Genomic DNA, 24,747 nt, shown 5'->3' with positions numbered 1-24,747 from the left:
CTGGAGAAGAGGTTGCATGGAGACCTCATAGCAGCTTTCCGGTATCTGAGGGGTACCTACAGAAAGTCAGAGAGGGACTCTTTGTCAGAAACTATACTGATAGGACAAGGAGTAAAGGGTACAAATAGAAAGAGGGGAAATTTAGGTTAGATATTAAGAAGAAATTTTTTACTGTGAGGATGGTTAGGCACTGGAACATCTTACCCAGGGAGGTTATGGATAACCCAACCCTGGCAGTGTTCAAAGTCAGGTTGAGCAGCCTGTTATGGTGAGAGGTGTCCCTGCACGTGGCAACAGTGGTTGGGACTAGATGATCTTTAAGGTCCATTCCAATCCCTTAATGTTCTACGATTCTATGATTAGGGTTCTGATTTAAGCTCACCACACTAGGACATTTTTAAAATACATGCTTTGTTGTGGAATTATAGTTCAAAAAGGACACGGATCTCTTGGAGAGAGTGCCACAGACGGCCACAAAGATGATCTAAGGGCTGGAGTATGTCTTCTATGAAGACATACTGAGATAGTTGGGAATGTTCAGCCTGGGGAAGAGAAAGGCTCTGGGGAGACCTTGTTGTTCCAGTACTTGAAAGGGCCCTACAGGAAAGCTGGAGAAGGACTTTTTAGTGATAGAACAAGGGGTAATGTCTTCAAACTGAAAGAGGGGAGGTTTAGATTGGATAATATGAAGAAATTCTTTACTGTGAGGGTGGTGAGGTACTGTTGGATGGGGCTTGGAGCAACCTGGTCTAGTGAAAGGTGTTCCTGCCCGTGGCAGGGGAATTGGAACTGGGTGACCTTTAAGGTCTCTTCCAACCCTAACCATTCTATAGTTGAAGTGATGGAAGTATACTCTGTCCCAAGGCATCCTTTTTCTACAATTATAATTTAGTATTTAATCTGATTTAAAATTAAAACACATTGTACAAAAAATTAATTTAATAAGGTCATATCTCAGTGGTATTTCCCATTTAATTTATTATAAAAGGTGTTGATGTTTCAGGTAGTAATATGAAATAGCTGAGGGGGATTGAATTATAATGCTATTGTCTCCTATTTTTAAACACAGCATGTCAAGGAGTTAGAATTATCACAAAATCTTGTTAACCTTTCATATTTTTATAGTATGCTTGTATTCATGTTGTCCAGAACATACTGATAATGTATAAAGTCTTCAAAATCACCCATATAATTTATAAAGATGACTTAAAACTTGAGTTACCTAACAGGTCTTTAGTAAGAAATCTGTGGGACTGCTACAGTTTTAAAAAAGAGAATTGAAAATACTATGCTTGAGTTCTTGTGACCTGAGCATGCACTACCTCTTAAAGCATTTTCATCCTGTGTGCACATGTGTGTCTGTGTGTGAAAATTTAATCCATCAGCTACCTATCAGAATTCCTTCATTCTGAAGTGCTGAATCATTTGTCAGCATTTGAAAATTTGACACTATATGGGAAAGCATTTACATCTGTGCAAAGTAAATGGACTTTGCTGCCTCTTGAGTTTGCACAAGTGCAAAGCCTGTACAAATGTGGAGAACTGGAGTTTTACATCCACAGAAGGAAAGGTGCAGGTGGAGAGCCAGTGTCTCCAGAGTGTTTCCAGGGAGTTCAGGCATGTCATGTCCTAGTTCTGTAGTGTTGTTGTCTTTCCTGTTAAGGGTGAGAAGACTGACACTTGTAAGACCAAATGCTTTTCCTATTTATTTTTCTGTATCACACCTGCAAAACACTGTTTTGAAAGTGACTTTTCTAGAATTTTTGCCAGCAGAGCTTGTATAGAAATTGCTGTTAATGGCTGACTTTTTACCAAGTATGCCTAATGGGCAGTAATCAGCACAGGTATGCATGAAGGTATCATTTTCAGTGGAAGAAATTCTGTTACTTCTTGTTTGCACTGTGGCTACGGTAGGCTGCAAGAAAAATAAAACCCCTGCAGCTCTTTTTATGAGGTCACTTTTCTAAAGTGGATTGGTAACCTCGTCAAAAGACCCCATCAAGAGGAGCTTCCAGTGTTCCAAACAGTCAATTATGTCTAAGCTGAGACTGTAATAATAAAGGGCTTTGTTAGAAAGCCTAAACATGCTTAAGGACCATGAAATCCATACTTCCCATCGGAGATGTTTGCCTCTGGATGTCTGTATATGCCAGTGTGACCGAGGTTTTGGGAAAAGAGATGTACTTGCTGAAATATCCGTGAATGATTCAGGTATTAGTGGTCAGGGAGTAGGATTTTTGATACCTCTGTGTTTCTCCTCACACAAGCTCAAGATAGCAAGCAACATGGTGTAAACCTTCCCTAAAAGAGAATCTTATCAAAGAGAACCTAGTTATCTTCCCTCTTCGTCTTTATATCCTTCTCACTTTGGCTATCTCTCTCCTTCTCTTTCTTTCTCCCTTTTGAAAGAACTGTAGCTTAGAATACCTAAGCATTGAAGGGTAATTAATTTGGGATTACTAGAAGCAAAACAGAAAGTCATGCCTGCACTAGTTCATTTCATTTGGAATTTTGAATTCCTTCTATAAATCAGTTTGTAAAAGTGGAGGATGAACTGAATTGTTTCCCCAGATAAACTTGATTGCAGTGAAGTCTATCAGTAATACTTACACGTCTTACAGGAGAGCTGGATTCTCTATCTTAAAAACAGTCATGTTCAGATTAGCTAGATATTGCTTTGGACGTGTATGGAGATGCAGATAAGGATGACTATTTGTCAAGTGTTTTTACGATGCTGAATGACATCTAACTTGAGCAAAAGACTTGCTTTGGTTTTCCAATGGAATTATATTTTTCATGCTAAAGACTAAAAGAAAAAAACCACATCAACAAACCTCACAAACTATTTTAATGTGAAACGTAAGACTTAAGAAGTAGTCTGGTCAGGAGTCATGTAGATGCTTCATTTGGAGAATTGAAAAAAACTTTTGGAAAAGCAAGTGAACAGGAGGATTTGATTGGCCAATTTCAAAGCAACTGTCTGCTGAAGGTTGTTGCTGGTGGCTGCTGAATATCCTTTAAATATTCCTTGCCCAAGCTTTGAAATTTTCATTCCAGGTTGGTTCTTTGAAGATGCTATATCATGGCCCAGGGGATTATTTTAGCAGTATTATTCTCTATCAGTATTATTTATTTTAATTATCAGGTACTGGAACAATAAAATTTGATTCAGTTCACTTATTGAGAGGCAATTTGTAATGTAGATGAGGTGAATGAATAAAAAATGCAGAGAAGGCTGCAGCATTTCAAAAAGTCTGTTTTAATGGTACAGCTAGAAGGGTTCCTCAGAATACTTCTCATAGTTGTTGCTCTGCTCCTTCATTGACATCTGTATTTTGGTGTCATTATGTGGAAAACTGTTCTGTTAAGCATGGTTTGGTCCTTCCCTCCTCAGAAGCGCTCATTTGTGTCTGTAGTAAAGCCCATTCTACTTAAGAGCATCTGACTCAAAATAACTACAAATATTTCAGTCTACAAGAGCATCTCAGTCTAGGGTTCTATCATGAAACACTGAAATATCAGTGTCCAGTTCCAGTACTATTTCCTTGATTCCCCAGAATCAGTCCCATGCCTTTTCACTTACCTACAGATGATTACTTTCTAATTTTCTATGCATCTTCTTTTTGCCCTTGCAGGTATGGAGAAGCATTATTTATGAATTCAAAGCTTGTCAGTGGGGTCACAGAATTCCTCAATACTGAAGGAGAACTAAGAGAGGTAATTTTTAAATTACTTTCGGCATGTGAGGCTGTATTTGTCATAGACAGAGGGTCAGGCAGGAACAGTAATAAGGTTGTCCAGAAACTCTGGTTGCTCAGCTGCAGTTGAAGGCCCAGCTGTCCATGCAGTTGGGCAGCACAAGGATGAGGAGCAGATTGCAAAATCACACGAGTGTGTAGAGGTGGTGTCAGGAGGGGGATTGTGCAGACACCTCTTTGTGCTTGGCTGGATGTGAAGGTTTGTTTTTTTCTCTTCACTATTGGTTGAGAAACTAAAGATGAGATGTTTCTATCCACATTAATTTATGCTGCAGAGACCAGCCCTTGAAAACAGCAGTGTTGAAAGTAGAAGCATATTCTCTCTTTTTCTCTTGCTTACAGTATTTTCCATGTGAGAAAAGCTGTTAACTTGAATATGCTGACCAAAATAATTTGTTCTAAGTGCAAAGTACTTATTATTTAGATTGCAAAGATTTCTCATTTTAACTTAACATCTGTCCTGACTGAGGTAGTTGTGCAGTTTTGCTGAGCCCTGCTTAGCAGCTGCTCAACCTTGCTCCAAATGGATCCAATGGTTCATATTGCAGCACAGTCACCATTACTTGAACTCTGATTGCATTATGATATTTTGCATCCAACCACTTGTCTGCACTCAAGTCTAGTGGCCTCAGGAACTTAGGGAAGAGCTGCAGCTGGTTTTCTCAAAATTACCCAGGTGGGAATGATAGTGCTGGCCAGATTTGAACATCTGCCCTGCTCAAGGAAGCCTTTTGTACTGTTAGTTTCAACGTCCGCGACAGCATTGGCAAGCTGTGTGTTTGTACTTCCCTTAAAGAAACTGGCCTTTCTTTTAAACCTTTGTAAATACTTTGGTATAAAAAGTACAGAGATCAAGTAAAGTCTGATTTTGATAGTTTCCAGGTCCTTTCCATGCTTTTAACTGTGATGGGAAACAGACAGTTGCAGAATCAGCCTTTACAGCTTTGAGCCCACGCACAAAGAGCAGTTGGAATTTAATAATCAAGGTGAATTTGGTGTCACCAGCAAACAGAAATTCACTAGTTATTTGCAAGAGTTGCTAACGCCACCTAATTTTATACAAGTCAATGTAACATGGGATCTACTATGCAGATCAGCCTTGCAATTCTCACTTAGAAAGAACAGTAATTCAAAGCACACCACCATTAGCTGTAATGATGCAGGTGATGGTGCTATAATTTGAGTATAGACAAGAACACAGCAGGGGTGTTTTCAGTCTGCAGAAAAAAGATCAAAGTTTTCTCATAAGGGAAGGGGTATGTTTCAGGCATTCAAACATTGTTAAATGAGTGCCCACTTGCTATTTTGCCATTCTCTTCACACTGTAACCATCCCTTCCTTTTTTCAACAACAGACCTGTATTTTATCATCAAAAGGGATCTGCAAATGAAAGTAAAATAAATATATTGTGAAGCTTGATAAAACCAAAAGACATCAGGGCTACCTTCTGATATTTGCAAATAAACCTTAATTAGAAGCAGTTCCAGTGCTCACGGCTTGGTTTCTTAGGTAGAAATAAATTTTAGAGCAGCCATCTACGCAGTGCAGCAGCTGAGCTGTAGGAGGGAAGGAGGTAACGATATTAATGTGATCCAGCGCTGACATGTCAATATCTTCCAGTGCAACGTGAAACAATTGCATCACATCTAACTGACAGTGTGCTGTCTTATTACATTTCCTACTAAATCTTTCTACCCGATACTGCATTTACTTCTGCAGTGATCATCGAGGTTTGTCCTAAATGCCTGGCTTGTTTGTGTGCAGTGGAAATATTTGCTTTCTTTAGTTGCTGCAAATTTAACCTGTTAACTTGTATTTCCAGCTAAAGAACTTTATAAAGAGTTATGAAGGGGGAGCTGCTGTCTCTTTCTCTCGCGCCGTGGAAACAGTAGAAGCCAATGTGCGGTGGCAAAGGCTTTATAAGGAAGAACTATTCCACTGGCTAAGAAAATCCTTGACACACTAATCTGTCTTTTCAGCCGACCATTTAACATGACACACTGCAAGAAGAAGAGGAGACATTTTAGAAGTGTTCAACATGAAAATCAGCAAGACAAGATCAGATTGCAGGGATAAGGGATTTTTTCTTTTTTCATTGTGGTTTTTATTTTTACACTGAGCTCTTGTGAAATTGTCAAGAAGATTTTCAGCAGACAAGATCATGAATGTTTGTGAAATCTAGTCCTCAATGTACAGAACCAAACATGATATTAAGTGATGCATGTAAATGTTGAAGAAAAACAAACAAAAAAATCCTTCATAGACTATTTTGTGCATGCTTGTACTGTCTCTGCCTGTATTTTAGCATGCTTATGTAAACAGCCACATTTTATATGTGAGTTCCAGTTACATCAAAGTTGGGCATTATACAAAGCACAAAGACTCTACGACAATCAGTATTTCAATGAACAAAGGGAAAGCAAGGAAAAGGAAATGCAGAAGGCTTCCAGCTTGGGGCAGTATGAGATGTAAAGTCAACTTTCCTGCTCTCTGCCAACTCATCTACCACTCAGATTGTCTCTTAATGATTACAAGGATGCCAGCTCATTTTTTGAGTTGCCAGTTGTTCCTGCAGTCGCCATATTCCTGTATTTAAATAAGCAAAATAGTGAGAGAGAGGAGAAAGAGAAAGGGTCGAGGAGGGGCATTAGAGAGAGAAAATGAGGACATCATCCTTGCATTATAATAATGTATATTTGTTCACTGCTGATCAGTGAAACAGTGTAGTTTTAGCTGTGACTGTGTGCAGTGTTGGACAGGAACTTCGCATTTATTTCACAGAATCCACGAACCACCTCTTCTCAGCTATTTTACAAGGCAGTGATACTCACAATGGGTCACCCATGTTACCCAACCTGTGTAGTAGTATGTTTTGTAGCTGATAGTGCACAAGTATTATAAATAAAGATAAGATTCAAAAGGAAATTAGCGAAAAAGGGAGAATATCTTGCATGCAAAGACTTAAAATTACCCAAGAGGGCTGTCTTGCATGTGGTAGACCAGCCTCTGTAGTGATTTATTACGATAGACAGGTCAGATTCTCTATGTGGGCAATACTTCTGCAAATATGGAATGTACCATTTATGCCATCATAGAAAAGTGAAATATGGAGAAAGTGAGGGGTGTGTATGTGTGTTTATTTGTATTGAGTAATATTGAGAACATGGTTTTCTTTCTCTTCCCTTATATTCCACATAGACTGTTGTAGATGGGTGATGGTTTTCTTAATCACGTTTGTTTCTTCTTAATCCTTAATCTGACAGATCAGTAACCCAGTGGAGTTGTACAATGGCTATCTACACCACTGAACCTAAACGTTGAGGATAAAAGTGATGGGGGCCAAAATCTCTCTCATGTCTACATTGTGGAGGAAAAAACCACAAAGTTACAGAGTTTTCAGGAGGCAGATTACAGCAGCTTCAGAGGTAGAATGTAAATGTGCAACAGTGTTTCTTTATCCCATTCCTGCCAACACCAACCATCTGAGCACATCCTGGCCCTGTACATTGGGAACATGTGGCCAACCAAAGTAGAGAGCAGCCATTTTATCTGGTTGTTTCCTTCACAAAGCATGGAAGTTAGCAACACACTTTACAGTTGCAGTTGCTTATCCCCAGAAAGTTGTTATTTGAAACATTACTGCCAAAAGAACTAAACTCAAGCATCTTCAGATATTTTCAGAATTATGTGGAGACAGTATTGTTTTCTGGGCTCTCATTCCTGTTGTAGTCTGCTCCTCAAGAACTAGTAGACCCATTCCATAACTAAGCTGTCATACCCATCTTGTGCCTGTCATTGTGTATCTTTTACTGTGCAGAGGGTGTTGTTTGTGGATTGGGTGGTGTATGAAATCCTTACGTGGGCTTTTTTTCAGCTGTTCAGTGCTGTGTAGTACGTTAGGTTGGCTCACATAACCAAAAGAAGAGGGAATCCTGTGCTCTTGTACTGGTAACTCTTTGCCTTATAGTAAGCCCTAAACCTTTGTGCTATGTTCCAGTGCTAGTGAACCTAATACCCAGAGACATTGTCTCAAAACTGAGTGAAATCTTCCTCCTCCTATGTATTTTACCTACCTCACAGGGCTGTTGTGAGGCTTGACTAATGTTAGCAAAGCACTTGAATATCCTCTGATAAAAGGCATTTAAAAGTGCAAAGTATTATTTTATATGGTTGACCAAACTCAACCTCAACGCCAGTATGTAGCATCACATTTTTAATTTCTACTAAGACAAATCACATGCAGATTTTTTTGTAATAAAAAAGCAAGCCAAATACTATTTAATATAACCTCTACCCTATAATGAAGGCCAAAACGATGATATCCAAAGAGTATTCAGAAAACCAAGACCTCAAACATGAATGGCTTTGAGGATTTCAGTGAACAGAAGTGTGAAATGGTCTGTCCCTTTACAATTTTATTCCATATTGTCTCTGATGACTTTTTCAGAACCACAGATTAAACCACATATCTTCAGGATGTGCATAAAAGTTTCTGATCTTCCCACTGATAAAGGACAGCTAACAATATATTCCAAAGTCAAAATACACAGCCTGTGTATTTTGCACAGTGCACAGAAATTTCCACTGTTGATCATTTGAATTGAAGTTCTTGCACACTTAGCTGGTGTTGGATGTACATTAATGTTTTAGTGGCCTTGAGCAACTGGTCTGCCACAGATATCAAGCCCTAAATGAATATATTATATGTACCTATTCATGTGTTGCTTATAATTGTTGTATTCTAGGAATGTTGGTATTATTTCTCTAACTAAGGTTCAGCTGACTTTTCCATTATCATTCTCTATTATTTTATTTTTTATATTCTGTATTTTGCTGTTTCACATTGAATCAGGATTAAATTTAAATGGATTAAATCCAGCAAAATTAAAACTGTTTTCTACGATATTCAAACCCTGCATTTGTTTATATGCCTTTAGAGACTTTTCTTTTAATAACAAGTTCCACACAGCTGTGTATTAAAGAACAGTTGATTCCTCATGGAAAACTCTAATACAGTCTACCTAGAAAATCTATTTATTTTATTGATTTTTCTTTCTCCTTTACCAGTCCTTTTCTTCCTTTGTCCTCATCTAAAGATGGTCCTAATTTTTATGATTTGGATTGTGATTAGGAAGCCAAATATTCCAAACATTTCAGCATTTTCTAATCCAGGATTTTACGTTATCCTTTCCAATGAGAGGAGATCTTGCAAAATGTGAATGCAGTGTGGACATGACCTCACCTAGGCCCTGAGTTCATTTTATAGAGATTTGATGAGGCTTGAATCTATAATCAGCCTTCGTATGACTCAGGATCCTTTGCAGTTATTAATTGATATGTCATCCTAAATCATATAGGAAGACATATGAATAGACATGATTCTATGCCAGCATAACAAAATGTCTATTGTATTTTTATAAAATTGTCAACTACAAATATCTCGGCCTATTATTTTGTAGCTGGTAGAATAATTCATGTATCCATTGCTAATAGCTGTTAAAATGTTAGTAGCTACTAATTGTGACTAGGGCAGAACAATGTGAAAACATTCTTCTGAAATGAAATGTCACTTCTGCTATTACTGGGAGTACTTGGACATTTATTATGATAAAAAAACTTTGTGTCTTCTCCAGTACATCCAAATCTGTGACCTTTGATGATCTTTTCAGTGAATATAGCAAGAATTCCAGTACTATGTTAGGAACTGAAGATGAATTTCGTGTAGCTTTTGGTCTGTTGTGGATATTTCACTGAGATTTAGAGTGCCAAAGGAAACATATCTAATGATGCAGAAGGTTACTTGCACAGCAAAGATCCTGAACCATACAATTAAATCCTTAGTGGTAAAGTATAAAAAAATGAAAATTATATGTATTATGTGTGTATGTTAGTGTGTGAATGTGAAAAATCCTCCATAGAGATATTTTTCCCATAACAATTTAATTATTTGGGTAGAATTAAGTGAAACCAGTAATTGCAGGTGAGGGTGCCTTTGTTTAGAAACCTGCATCATAAGGTTTGGTTTTCCACATGATCATAGCTGATACTGAAAATAGACTTTGAGTCAAATGTGCAACTTTTCCTTTGAGGAAAATGGCTGTGGCTTTGAGAATGGTTTATGTATATAATCCACTTAACACCACTCCTGTTACAAATACTCACCATATCAGGCTGCCTGCCTTAATCAGGGTATATAGGCACAGTTTCAGTATGAGCATGAAAGAGTAAAAGGACCATCCAGCTGTGGAGCAGCCTGAAGAGAGTCTGTTTGCCCAGCTGTGGATGAAGCAGTCAGAAAAGTGCTGGATGTGTTACCTGCCACTGCCACGAGACCACCTGGGTTAGGAAACCATCTGGGAACCAGAGAGGTTCCATCGAGCTCTCTTTCAGCTGTTTGGGAGGGACAGAAGGTCCCTTTGCGGGGTACAGGTTGTGGATGATCTTCAGAGATGAATATGATTGCCCTGTGCTAGCAGAAAGCAAAGGTTCAGCTAGTGAACCTGCGTTGCCCAGAAAAAACATAAGCCCTGAGCTCTGGCTACCCCACCTGAAAAGAGTTGACCAAAAATATATGTAAAAGTCTGCAATATTTTAGTGTCTGTTCTTCAGAAGTAATTTCAAACAGTCAAAAATTAATTTTCAGATATAAATAGGAACATAGACACTCTTGTCCTTTCCATGGTGATATGAGTAATTTTGTTTTCAGTGGGAAGGAGGGGGAAGAAGGATTTTTCACCAAAGGCCACATGCCCTAATTGGAGCAGAATTTTAAAATCAAGTATATTTCGAAAAATCTGGTTCCACTTAGTTCTATCTTGTGTCTATGCTGACAGTGAGGATTCTGAACTTGACCTCAGAATATAGTAATACAGCTGAGGTTGGAATTTATAAAAGGCATATGGAGCTATTGAGGTATGTTTAAGGAGAATCACCCAATGAGCAAGTGCTGTGGATCAGACCAAATGTGCTTTTTCAGAAGAAAAGGCACTTAAATTTGACTGATTTGTAACTAGCAAAGTAAGTCTGACCTTGCCAAATAGTATTTCAGAATGCTTTGCTTATTTTGTGTGCACCATTTCCTAAGAATATCAGTGTTGTCAGTAAAGAACACGGAGGAGAGCAGCTTTGTGAGAGCAGAGGGGCTGTACTGCAGCAGACAGTCATGAGCCAGGAGACTTCTGCTAGAGTGCCCCAACATTTTCTGGGTAGCATCACTTAAATCTGCCTGATAAGGATAGCTTTGATACAATGGATCATGCCAAGAGCCAAAATGTAGTCTTATGTTATGTTTCACTCCACTTAATATGTTCATTTATGTAATTTCAAAGTAATCTGTAGCCAAACTGACAGCACGTGTGTGGCTGCAGATCCTCTGTTGGTGCAGTGAGGTAGATCCCTTGAAGTGACTAATGTGAATTAAAGCTGAGGATCTAACCCACTGGTCTCAAAACAGCCCCCCGAGGTGATGGCTCGGCTGGTGTACAGGATCTTTTGTGTATTTGTATCTAGCTTTCAGTAGCACATATTGGATGACAAATGTTTTTTGTTTTCCTTTGGTTTTCATTAGAATAATACTTTGTGATTGGTTCCAATGTGATAAAGTTTTATAATATTTTTGGACAACTGTAAAATACTGTACTGTGAAGAGTGTGGCTACTACCCTCTCTTTTTCCTGCAAACAATAGATTTCAGCAGAGATGGACTTCCCTGGACTTAGACACTCTGCAAAAAAAAAAAAAAAAAAAAATTCTGACAGTTTCTGATGGAAAAATCATTGTAATTACTGTATAACTACCCTGTACAAAGACAGCTTTATTATATGTGTAAATGTAATTTTGCTATGTTGCTGTTATGTTCGCAAGACAACAGGCTTCAGTGTGGGTGAGACACAGAGCCTTATAAAAACAGAGATTGTAGCTTCTTGTCTGATGTTTTGTTGAAAGGTGTCTAGTTACTCTATTTTTGCAGAAGATAAACATAAATCAGTTCTCTGAAAACTAATGATCTATTCCACTACACACATGTCCATGACATAAATGGATCATACTATTGAAAATAAAGGTTTGGTGATAAATTTCCTTCTTTTCCCAAGACACTCCACATGTAAGATCTTTTGACACTTTAAGAAGAAAGAAGTCATCCTGCAGCTGTTAATGCTGGTTATAATGGATGAGTCTTCTGTTAATTCTGTCTCAACCTTAGATTAGTTCTAAATACTCTAATTAGAAGAACATATTTTTCCATCACTTCTCAAATCTGTATTCTTTGGAATTCAGTTCTTTGTCAAGTAAGAGGTGGAATTGGTTCAGTTTAGATACAGTTCACAAATGGTTTCACACAAATGTCTGTTTGCCAGATCAGAATGTTGCTTTCATATAAAGAAAATATAGATGATTGTGTAATATCACATTTTTCTCTCTATGTACCATATATATGTGCATGTATAGCTTCTAGTTCTGGATATTTTGCTTTGACAAAGCATTCATTGATTATTTGTATTTATAGATCTTACTCAAAAAGTTTCAACTCAGCAAAACAGTTGGATGTAAGGCAGGATGTGAGGCTGCGTTGACCAAGACTCAACCAAATATGTAGGCATTTAGGCAGGACCACTGATGTCTGTGGGATTAATCATGTGCTTCAGATTAATGGATACTCATTGCAACCTCATGCATATGGCTGAACTAGTCTTTCTGGAAAGTGATTTAAGTGGAAACCTGTTTCTGCACAGGTTTCAGGTGCAGGATATGGTGATGTTGTTTTGCTGAATTTAAAATCACAACTTCATATAGAGCCAACTGCTCTCCTCTCTATTTTTTTTTTAATGGAAAACCATATTTTTCATATAGAGGGGAGATGTTTACTGATTCTCAGTATATCTAAAATGCCAGATTCAACAAAAATTTTCATTTGTTTGGAGCATCCTAGGATTTTGAAATAAAAGCAGAATTATTTTTACAATGTTAATTAATGAATATAGCACTAATCATAATGAATATAGAACTAATCCACAAATGAAACCATTAGCCAAATAAAATATATGAATTTCTGTTTCAGTTTAGCAGAACAGTGTTTTCTGTTATATGCCTTTAAAATGACTACATAAATATGGGACCACTATATGTTCAACATAAAATTTTTATTCCACTCTAAGGACTGACTAAATGGAATTTTTTAAAGAGGAATGTTATCTTCTGTATTTTAAGCAGAAAAAATTTGAATTTTTTCTCTGATAATAAAATTTTGTATAGTAATGTGTAATTCATCACTGTCTTAATTTTCTGATTTGGAGAAATAACTAAGATAAATAATGCTGAGCCTTTTGATTGTGTTCCCATTTCAGTTGAGATAACAGTTTCATAATGCTGAGTAGATAAACTGAGGTTTTACAATGAAAAAGATGCAAGAGAAAGTATTTTTTGGCATGAGGAATTTTTCAAAACATATTAAAATGCTGGGACTAGTAGAAAGCAGAGAACCACAGAAAAATACAAAATTTGGGCTTGGAGGTACTCTTAAGCACTTCAAGACTAGCAGGACTAAGACTGGAATAGAGAGCAAAGTCTGTCTTTTGTGCTTTTCTAATTATGTAAATTTTGAATAAGCAAAAAGATCTTTTCATTGGTAAAAGTGATTTCAACTAGAATGCAGTTCAAATGACTTTTTAATAGAGTACTTGAATCCAGGCTATTATTTTCCTTTTTTTAAGAGCAGTTTTCAGTAACAATGAGATGTGAAATATGTGCAATTATTTAACCATTGGATACAATCATGTTCACACTGAAGTCAATTGGAGCTTTGACATTGACATCACTGGGAGTAAAAGCCAATCCTGTATTTTTCCAAATACAGCTTTCAAAGACAGAATGTCTTTTTTCTTTTTTTTTTTTTCTTTTTTTTTTTTCTTTTTTTTGTTAACAATAAAGATGCTTTCTTCTGTACTGCACATCTTAGTCTGCTGAAAAGCTGGAGGGAATTTTTAAGGTCCTGATTTTGCAAAGCACAACAGACAGCTTTGATGCTTTGAGCCCAGGTAGGCAGAGCTGAGGTCTAAATGACTATGTTTATAGTATCCTGCCTTTAAACACTTCACTGTATTATACTGGGGCTAGAATCCAGTATGCGGTATCAGCAGAATATGGAGACATACCCTTCATACCTCATTTTCCTGAGTTCAGTTCTGGATCAGGTTCAGGGGACCTGAGGAGGAGGCTTGTGGGCCAATAGAGAGCTTTCACATTAAGAGTGGATAGTGGAGTGTAAGATAAACTATAAAAGGCTAGGATGTACTGCTCCTAGAAGGGACCTTTCCTTCTCTTTTCTGCTACATGTACCTCCCCATGAGTGTTGAATGAGTTGAGACAAAGTGCATGACCACCTTGGAAGCATCCCTGGGAGAATGTGAGGAGTGAGAAATGGCAGTTCCCTCTGAAATCCCACAGGCAGCACATCTCAGAATCAAACATCAGAAAGAACATGCTTGTTTCTTCCCCAGTGTGGCCACTGCAATGAGCAGCATTTTGTTCAGTGGCTGAGCTGCTTTCAAGTTGAACATTTTCATACAAGACCAAATGAAGAGCTGTTTATTTACTCTCAGCTCAGTGTCTTCAGTAAAACCAGAACTTCAAAGTCACCCATTTGCTTTGAAAGCTCCTCAGCTGAGCTGGAGAGTGTAGGAGGAAAAGAAGCTAGAGCCTTTGGCTTGTAAATTGACTTAGGAGTATTTGTTATCTTAATAACAGAAAATCAGCTTTTGCTGACTAATTTCCTGCTTCCTCCTATTCATAGCAAAAATATATCTAGTTTGTTTAAACTGCACCTTCAGCATGGAAGGCACCACACAGAGTCCCACTGCTATCAGAGTCAAGAGAGTGAAAAGAAACAGTTCAGTGAGCTGTTGACAATCCTGGCTTTTCTGAGAATCGAGCACGTAAACCCCACATTAGGCAAACAATATTGAGAATGACGTGACTGAGGCTGTCTTACGGATGAGATGGGAAAATGAGCACAAAGAGATTTTTCAGAAAGTATAATGAAGGTAAGGCTGAAATTATGTGAAATAATAGAGATATGCTTGGGAAATTAAAGCCTCATTATGTTGAAACTTAGTCTTTGAGTTAGCAGCTACATCTACTCTGGCCAAAAGGTAATTAAAGTAAACAGAAATTGCTGAATGATTAAAAGGAGGCACCCTACACCTACCAGTAGTTGTTTTTTGCTTCATGGGGCTGATGTCAAACTACAGAAATTCTGTACTGAATCTAGCCCATACTGTCCCCTATGTTTCTGTCAATTTGTCTGAAGTCAACCCATAAGAATCTGAACTAATGGTGCAAGACTCAATGAGAACTGCATCAACAGGGTCATGGTGAGACTGCATCCTCCGGCACTCTTTCCATGGGTCACCTCCTCCCCTGTCTGCTTCTCTGGGCACAGCAACTGTAGGAACAGCAGGTAAAGCCTGGGTGTATTTTTAAGGTTTTGCCTTGCCTCAGCAGTAATAAGAGGGCTGCAGTGAAGAAACTAGGGCAGAAGGATCTTAGGAGCCTTAGTCTTCCATGGTGCTAACCATCATGCCCCTGATCCACCAAAGTGCCCCACTTTCTGCTACACTGCTAGGGCTGAACAGCAGCATTAGGGCTCAAGGCCCTAGTATGGCACTTTCATTATGTAGTGTACTGAGCATAGTGTTAATTACTCATTGTACTGCTACAGCATTATTTTTAGCAGGCATCATTTTGCTTCTTGAACTTTTTCAGGAATCATTTTGTCTGTTCTACTTGCCATCATTTTTGACCTGCTCATTGCAGAAGGTTAGGAAAAAGAGGAGGAAGTGGGGGAGGATAATAAGATGCTATTACATGACATGTCTATTACAGTAATTCATTTCATGTGGCACAGAACTGTTGCCAGTGATAAATGCATGTTCCTGGTACAATTATGAGATGTACCTTGAGTTTTTCAACAATAAAACTGTCAAAAGGTTGCAATAGGCACAAGCACAAATGTGAATCCAGCCCTTAAAAAGATGAAATAGCTCACAAATATGGTTTTAAATAAATGGTATTATTTTCAGAGATACACTTTTATATCCATTAAAAGTATATATTGTTTCTGCTCTACAATCACGGATGTAACACATTTTTCTCATTGCACTCATCTGCTTGGCTAATTGATATGTTTTGAATACATTTCTGTGGAGGTTAGAGTAATGATGTAATAATAGAAGTCTTAGCACAAAATCAGCATGTATTTCCAGATATGTAGGTGGAAGTCAGAGCAGTTATGTCCTTTCAAAAAGCCTGTAATGTTTTGTGTGGTTAAAAGCAGGTTAACCCAAGCAGGTAAGTAACCGTAAAGGCAGGTAAGTTGCTCCAAAGGACAGCACATCAGCTTGGAAAGTGGAGGCACTTTGGGGAGGGGTTCTTTCTTGATTGTATTCTGAAGATTTTTGCAGCTATAAAAGACAAGCAGTGGAAGATCTCAGCCAAAAAAGATAAAACAAATGAGAAAGAAAAAAAACAAACAAACAAGACACAAGCAAGAATTGGGATTGTGGCTCTGAGAAAAGCTTACACAGAAGGCACTTTGAGCTAAATGCTGAATTAAAAGACTGAAAAAAATTATCTACAGAGGATTATTTCACATCAACAGGCCTAGTTTAATGATAAGCAGTTAACAATAATCTCCAGTGGAACCGGCACAATAGAAGAGAGCTCAATACTTTATGTTAAAAACATTGTCACTGGCCAAGATTAATGAAACATGCACTTTAAAATATTCCTCCCATAGTTACCACCAAGTGTAAGATGTTATTTCTGCTGAAGATAAACACTGGTTGATGGTTACAGCTAAATGTGAAGAGTTTGAGAAACAGTAAAAGGTCAAGGCTTCCTTACTGCCTTATTGTGACTGGTTTAGGCTGGCAGGCCAAGAGCCTTGGTTAGGGTTTCACCCAGTGTGCTCTGCAGCTGCAGATTTTTCACTTTAGTTTTAAAACCAATTAAGGCATAAACTGTACCATGTATCCAGAGTACTTGTACCATATTAAAATATATGAACTGCTTAGGGGAGCTCTTGCTTGAACTAAGATTAGCTCACAGAATTCAGTAGCAGATAAATGGTTGACTCAGGAAGTTTTTTGTTCTTTTTAAATCTCTTTATTGTTGAGAGTATGTTTCAGTAACTTATAGTTCAGCCTGGGAAAAATAGTCAGATGAATAAAAAACTGAAGACAAAATATCAGGATCATGGTTCATAAAAGCTCTCTCTGCGTCTGTCTTTACATAATTCATTCTTCTGTGACCTTGCTTAATACAAAAATTTCAAACGCATGGATGTGGTTTGCATTTTACTGGTTTTTGTGTGTACAATAAATGAAAATGGGCAAATATTTAATTGATATAGCTGCATGGAATTTCTGTGGAGGCTAAATAATCAAAAATATGCATATAATAAATGGGAAAATGGTCATGTTTTTAAAATTAGATATGCAATTCCAATTGCAATTTTAAAAGCATTTCACTTGTGTTCAGCAATTCTACTTTGTAATCAAGTATAAAATGATGCTACACATTTTAAGTGATTTTTTTAAAGTTATAAAAGGGTAGAATTCTACTACTGGCTTCCTACACATGTTAAACTTGCAGCTCCTGATGTAGAAACTACATTCGAAAAATTAAAGTAAAGCAATGAGATTTGCTAAAACCAAGAGATTAAAGGAAATGCATAATGAGAATTGGCTCTACATACTTAAGCAAGTTAAGTGCAGGCATGTATAGACAAGTGAATAAACTCAAATAAACAGAGCTGACTCACTTTCAGTTGGGCAAGATTGAGTTTGTCTTGCTGGTAAGTAAGTCTGTTCACTTACTCTAGGTTGTGCCGGCAACTTCTAATTTGTATCAGAGTTGGTGGCAGAAGAATTGTATCCACTGGTCTGAAAGCACAGCAGGACTGGGACTTCCGTATGTCCTCACAGTAATGATTCAATTAATGTACTATCCAGTCCCATTTTAGCCAAGCCAGAGAGATTTAAACAACTGAGACAAAGCACTGTAATGCGCTACTTCAAAAGAGCCTGGTTCTTACAATGTGTGTCAGACTTGCTAAGTTTAGTTGTCTGCTAGATAGATGCCTGCGTCTGTGTTAGTTGTAGAGGATCCTTTAGTTAACATGGTGAAAAAACCCAACAAACCACATCATAAAAAATGCAACTAATGCAGTAAGGTGGATAGAAACAATGAATATAATTAATTTCAGAAGTAGGATATTATACATAGGAAATGTTAAGGCATAACCTGAAGTGAAAGATGAACTTATGGGAAAAAACTGACTCCATTTACTGTAAATTAAATTAGTAATTGAAGCCCAGCTCAGGGAGTTGGTCGGAACCTGAATGCAAAAAAGCAACCATCAAACTAAGGGAGGACTTCTGTTTTTTTTTTTTCAAAAATCTTTGTCACTTGTGTTAGATGGGAAGCAATATATCCCAATATATGTTTGAAGATAGACACTGTCTGTTCTCACAGATGACAATCATTTGGTAGCAGATAATTGCTGCAAAGTTCATAAATTGATTCTTCCCTTTAGCCTGATTTAAACCCAGAGTCTTTTTGCCACACCATTATGTGAGATACTCACTTAATTAGTACGTATTTAGGGTTTGACCTTTTCCTGATGACATTACTCAGGAACAGACATGGAGCAGTGCTTTTGGCTAAAACTAGTGTAACTCCTAGAGTATTCTGAGTGTAGAGAGCAGATGCAGTCTTTGAGCAAGGCTCCGGTTTACTTTATTTATGAGTAATATAATTTCTTCATGACTCTGATGCCCTGGCAAGGAAGATGTTGTCTGGTACAGAAAATCCTTTACATTGTCCAGTTTGTAATCTCTTACATCATAAAAACAGTAGTAGTATTTAAGCACTACGTAGTGGCAAACATAAGGTGGTGCAATGATTTCTTTACAGTGAAGTGAAGTGGCAATAAGTTATGAACAAGGTAGCTGTAGGGAAAAAAAAAGAAGAAAGAAAATATTGTAGGAATGTAAAAAAATAACAAAAGTGCTCATGATTTTAAATAAAGGAATTGGACTGAATTAGATTAACATGCAACTTTAATTTGGTACAGGAAAAGGGTACCAAACTGCTGAGTACTTAGTGAAGAAAGATATTGAGAGAGAAGCATGGAAGTGGAACAGTGCAGTGTCAATAATCTGGAAATAATTGACACTGTAGAAAGACAAACTATTGTTGTAGAAAGACAAACTATTGCCTTTGACCAAACAAAAAGCAGCTTTAGACTGCACAGCCTTTACACATACTTCAAACCATTATTAGAAACATGGTAGACAAGTGGCAGAGTAGAAATGGAACAATTATTACGCACTACTGGGCTTCAGAATATTGGATGTGACAACATACAACGGTTTTGTATACTTGACAGCCATAGTGTTGCCCTTTAATAAGGGGCAATAATTTTAATAAATCTAACTTTGATCATTAGGTTGCTGAAGAAAAAGTGTTGGGGAAAAGAAGGCATTTCTGGAGTTCTGGAAGATAATGAAAGCAACAGTATTAAGTAATGTGAATTTACCAAGTACAGAGCTTGCAAGATAAACTGGATGATTGCTTTTTTGATAAAATTGGAAGACTATTGGATGAATTCAGACCAGTAGCTATCATTTATTTGGATTTTAATAAAGCATTTGACAGCAGCTTTCCAAATTAATTCGAATTGGCCGGGGAACAAACATGTTCACATAAAGTGAAGTTGTCTGAAGAACTGTTAACTAAATATAATGAGAAGTGGGAATCTGTAAGACCTGGTTGAGATATCTAGTGAATATCCGGGTTTGCTCAAGTTTTATTATCTTCATTAATGATTTCTCAGAAAGGAAGGAAAAAGCAGCCTCTTAATGAAATGTACAGCGTGACAGACTTGTTAACAACAGTAACAACAGGGAAAATTTATGAGACCCTACCCAAAGAATTTTATTAAGGATAGCAATAAGATTCACCACTAAATGCAGGCGAATTCTTCTGGGAAAAATCATTCAAGATGTCAGTTACTCCACAGAATGAGGAAATCTCAATAGTATCAGTGCAAAATAGTCTAGAGGAACTGACAGAGCAAAGCAAGTACAGGTTTGCAATGAGTTATAGTACCAAAATGAGCAAGTACTACTATTGGATCACACTGTAAAGCATAATGTCATTGAGCAAAGAATCTTTGTCTACCAATTTTGGTTTGACTACAATTGGATATAGTTTTTCATTCTCAGAAAGAATTTAAGAAATAGGAATGAATTCAAGATGAGAAAAAACCCAGGGTTTAAAGGGATGGTAATTGATTGCTCTGATTAGATGTCTCAACTTGTTAATGAAATTCAGTCCTTGGTGAAGAGATTATGAAAATAAAAAGTGTCTATTTACACTGAATAGGTATAAGAAAACCAAGAAAAATCTTAAATGAAAGAGCAATCACTAAACCAGTCTATGAGTAATATGAAGGGCAAGGAAGAAGTGCCCATAGCTTAGCTATCCCGAATTTCCTAGAATGAACAGGGTGAATCCTCCAGTAAGAATAATGGGACGAAGTTAAAAAAAGGAAAGCCAGACCCAGGTGAGTGCTCTGCAAATACCCTCTCAGTGCTTCCATTGCCTTTTCAGTCTAGAAAACATTACAAAGAGTGAATCGAAATCAATAGTGGGCCAGATTTACTGCCCAGTTGCATCATTAAATTTCTCCAGCTGCTGTCAGTTTGTGTCTTTAAAAGGTGTTTGAAGAACATCAAACACCTTCACTTGTTAGCTAAAAGGTGTGTAGATTGACATCTGCCACTATACATGGATTGTACCTACTTGCCAATAGCAGAGTTGTAAAGGACTATGCTGTCCTTACTGGGAACTGCAAGAAGCAGGGGTAATGGGAAGGTCTGGACTTACTGTCCCTGCTACCAGAGCCTGAAATCACCCCATGGTAAATCTTAGTCTAGTGATTGCCAGAAGGGATAGCTTTGGGGTAAGTAAGTATCAATAAAAATATATAAAGCTTATAATTTAAATCTAATTTATTCTTATCTTTGCATTTTTCTTTGTGTGTGATTGTGGCTATACCTTGAAACACTCTTACATGACTCTGATTTCTAACCCTCAGACCCTCCCAGGAACAAATTACAGCAGTGCTCAGAAACTCAGCCTATTGGTAATTGAAAGCACTTTGAGCATCTTAAAAATGAGATCTTGATGCATAGATAAATCTGGTGACACATTACAATATTGCCCTATGAAAGTGTGCAAAATATTCCTGGCTTGCTGCGTGTTACATAACATAGCCATTAAATGCAGATTATCTTTCAAAGCAGAGGCAGAGATTAATGAGTCAAACAAAAATGATGAATTAAATGAGCCTGATCAGACACACTTGCAAAATTAGCTAGCAAACAGTTCTGTAGAAACAAGAAATATTAGACCTAGATTGCTCAAACACAATTTTAAGAAGACTGGCAATGCATATAAACATACATTATAACATTTTAGTATTCTTATTATATTCTTTTAATTTTCCTGTCAAATGCATAATGCAAAGACATTGCAGGCATTACTCTGCAAACAGTACCTTAGGCAAGAAAAAGAGTGACTACCTTCTCCTAGATCGAGTACTGAGACTCTGGTGGATTCTGACCCTGCGCTGGCTCTTTCTCCAGTGGGGCTGGAGACTTCAGTGGGACTCTGTGTGAATCCAGAAAAGTCTTCCCTTGCAGTCAGGCCAGATCAGAGCTATAAATCAAAGCCACTGATTTGTTCTGTGTCTTTAGGCAAATCATTTATCCCTAGCAGAATGCAAGTCATTTAGTCTTTGCATAATAGTACTTTTCCCCCAAGGGATATTGGGAGGTTTGAGTATTGTAAAGTGGGAAAAAGTTTGGAGAGCCTTTGGTAGAAGTTGTTTTGTGAATTCAAATTTGTCTTGTTTTAACATGCTGTGATGGGCAGGAAGATGGTGACTTGCTATGTACCACTTGTAATGCTAGTTTCCTTCTCATATCTGCCAAGATTTCTTTGTGTGTTGGCAAGGCTGTCGCTGATGCAGTTGTTATCCAGCTGTCACTAATACTAACATTGAAACAGAAGGTTAACACTTCCCCAACCTCTTCATGTTCATGCAAAGTGTTCTACAAAAGGACACACTGCAACAGGAACACAACTGACCTTTGAAGCATTTCATATGATCCCCAGGCTTCTGGGGCACATTTGCTGGCACAGTGTAGTACTGTGGTCCCTCCAGTCCATCTCACAGCCTGAAGCGAAAGCAGCTGCCTTTTTTTTTTTACCTCCCCTCTGTAATTGGCTTGTCAGCTCAAGGGCTGCACTCCTCAAAGATGGCCGAGGGCTCCCTTGTTTACCTCAGGTACAAACAGCTCTGTTGTCCCAGTCTTACTGATTAACACATCTTAAGTTAAGCAGCAATTTGAATTTATCTGTAGTTGTTCTGTTTGGAAACTAAAGAAGGGCTGTTTTGCCTGAAGTCTTAGGGATCTTCTCCAAATCTATCAGTAGGTTGAATAAAAATCAGAGTTCTGCCTACCAGCTTTGTGGACAATCCTGGCTGCAATAACAGTACCTCTGCAAAAATTTACAAAGTGTATTTTCAGTGGAGACTGCCAAGATGCCTTGCTGACACTACTTTAATTACCATATCATCTGATAAATGACTGCATAGCTTAGAGAGATTCCTTTGGTGAGGGAGATCAAGACACTGACTCCACCAGACTGAATACAACCTCTTTACCTAATTTATGTAAATCTCTGAAATTAGTCATATCCCCAGCATATGTTTCTGAAACTCCATCCATCACCACCATGATGTCTTTATCAGATGATATTAATACTGCTATTTCTAATTTGAAAGTTAAAAGAAGATGTGAAAATTGAGGGGTAGAAGAATAGCTGCTACCCTGGAGATTTCTTATCTCCAGATGGAGTGGAGTCTGACAGGTATTCAACAACATCCTGATTGTGTTTGTAATTACCTACTCCATATTTTTTTGTAATATTTCCATATTTAACATTAATGTTTCAAAATATTGTTATAACAGAACTGTGATTTAAACCACAATCCAGAGCTTGAATCAGGAGTAATATATTTTCTGAAAATGGTCAATAGAAATCACTGGAGAAAATTAAAATAATTCAGATACTTGATCACTGGCAGAGGCATTGGCCTTGGAGCATGTAAGTCTAGCAAAATAGGAATGTGTAAGATCTACGTGTGGCTGTGCTGACTGAGGCACTGTTAATTAACTTGAATAGTTGACCTTCTCAGATACCTTCTAATGTGAGAGATTTTCATCATGCTTTACAAAGAAGATGGAAAGGATGCTGAGCAATGTCTCTGGGAAAGTCAAAACAGACTAGGCATGGGAAAGGTGCTGCCACTGAAATTTACTTCTGCTGGCAGAGGCCTAGAAAGGGAGGTTTTACCTGTAGACAGTCTGCATTGAGGGGGAGCTTATGCCCAGTATTCTCAGAGAGGCACAGGGCACCAACCAGGCTGTGACTGAAGATGAAATCGAAAGCAGCTGCTTTAGGACTGCCCTCCCTGAGGCCTCTGCTGCCTCTCTACTCCCAGCAGTTCTTGCCATCAGTTTGTGCCGGTGACCAATGAGCCATTGTCTGGGTGTGCAACAGACAAGCTGATGTCTTTCAGTGACATAGGGTGCTGTGGGGAGGTGGGCTCACAGACAGTTCTGTGGTCTTGCTTCCCGGCCTCAGGGCTGGACACCCCTAGAATTTGCCAAATATGTCAATGAAAAAGGTGGCTGAGGTCTATTTCTGTTGTGGAAGCACCAGTTAACTTTGTTTTTCTGATTCAACTTAGCTACTAGTAACTTTTTGACAATTTCATCTGTTACTCACACAGTTTTTGGCACTGTTGATTCCCAGTCAATTGGTCCCCACAGCAACCTGAGAGAGACACCAGTATCATTGAGGGAAATACTACCACATTTTTGCGCGTTTTCCCTTGAGAAAAATAGAAACAAAGAAATCCAGTGGCAGAGCACCTCTTCCAGGGTCGGGGTGGTCTGTTTCAAGCCCGAGTGTTTTGACAAAGCAGCAATAATTTCAGTGGTTAGAGATCTCACAGGAAGAGCAGTACTGCTGATCAGAGAAACACTTCAAAGCACTATCAGAATTATGATAATTCCTTCATTTAAAAACTCTTTCTGGCTTCCTATCAAAGTGTATGCTTGCACTGTAGCCACACAACTGTTATTATAGATGGCTTTAAGCTAACTATGTTGCTTTCATAACAGGACAAATAAGCAGCTACTTTTCTGCATTCTACCTCAGAACCAAGGATCTTCAGACTGCTCACAGGCAGTTCTCACCTGATGTCTACAATTATTTAGCTCATATTTCTAGCCTAATCTAGTCAACAGCAAGTTGAATATGAGTCAACAGTGCCTTGGCAGCCAGGAGGGCCAATCGTGTCCTGGGAGGTGAGGTCGAGTGGTCAAGGGAGGGAATTGTCCCACTCTGCTCTGCACTGGTGCAGTCTTACCTTGAATATTGTGTGCAGTTCTGGCACCACAATATAAGAAAGATATGAAGCTATTAGAGAGTGTCCAAAAGAGGGCAATGAAGACAGTGAAGGGCCTTGAGGGGAAGCTGTGTGAGGAGCAGCTGACGTCACTTGGTCTGTTCAGCCTGGAGGAGACTGAAGGGAGACCTCATTGTAGTTACAACTTCCTTGGGAGGGGAAGAGGAGGGGTAGGCACTGATCTCTTCTTTCTGGTGACCAGTGACAGAAGCTGAGGGAATGGCCTGAAGTTATGTTGGGGAGATTTAAGTTGGATATTAGAAACAGGTTCTTCACCAAGGGGGTGATTGGGCCCTGGAATAGGCTCTCCAGGGAAGTGGTCACAGCACCAAGGGTGACAGAGTTCAAAAAGCATCTGGATGATACCCTCAGGCACATGGTG

At 38.2% G+C, this 24,747-nt stretch overlaps 1 protein-coding gene across 3 annotated transcripts in view; it reads left to right on the top strand.

The window, feature by feature from the left end:
- TRHDE (thyrotropin releasing hormone degrading enzyme) overlaps positions 1-13,019 on the top strand; it is a 209,829-nt gene extending 196,810 nt beyond the window's left edge. For all 3 annotated transcript variants that reach the window (XM_064655637.1, XM_064655636.1, XM_064655635.1), the window contains 2 exons: positions 3,636-3,717; positions 5,581-13,019. In XM_064655637.1, coding sequence (XP_064511707.1) covers positions 3,636-3,717; positions 5,581-5,724 — 226 coding nt within the window. In that variant the 3' untranslated portion in view covers positions 5,725-13,019. The remainder of the gene's footprint in view (positions 1-3,635; positions 3,718-5,580) is intronic.
- Positions 13,020-24,747: the final 11,728 nt, after the last annotated feature.

This window comes from Pseudopipra pipra, chromosome 5 (genome assembly GCF_036250125.1).
Source record: "Pseudopipra pipra isolate bDixPip1 chromosome 5, bDixPip1.hap1, whole genome shotgun sequence".
NCBI lineage: Eukaryota > Metazoa > Chordata > Aves > Passeriformes > Pipridae > Pseudopipra > Pseudopipra pipra.
This window is presented reverse-complemented; position numbering and strand designations above follow the sequence as displayed.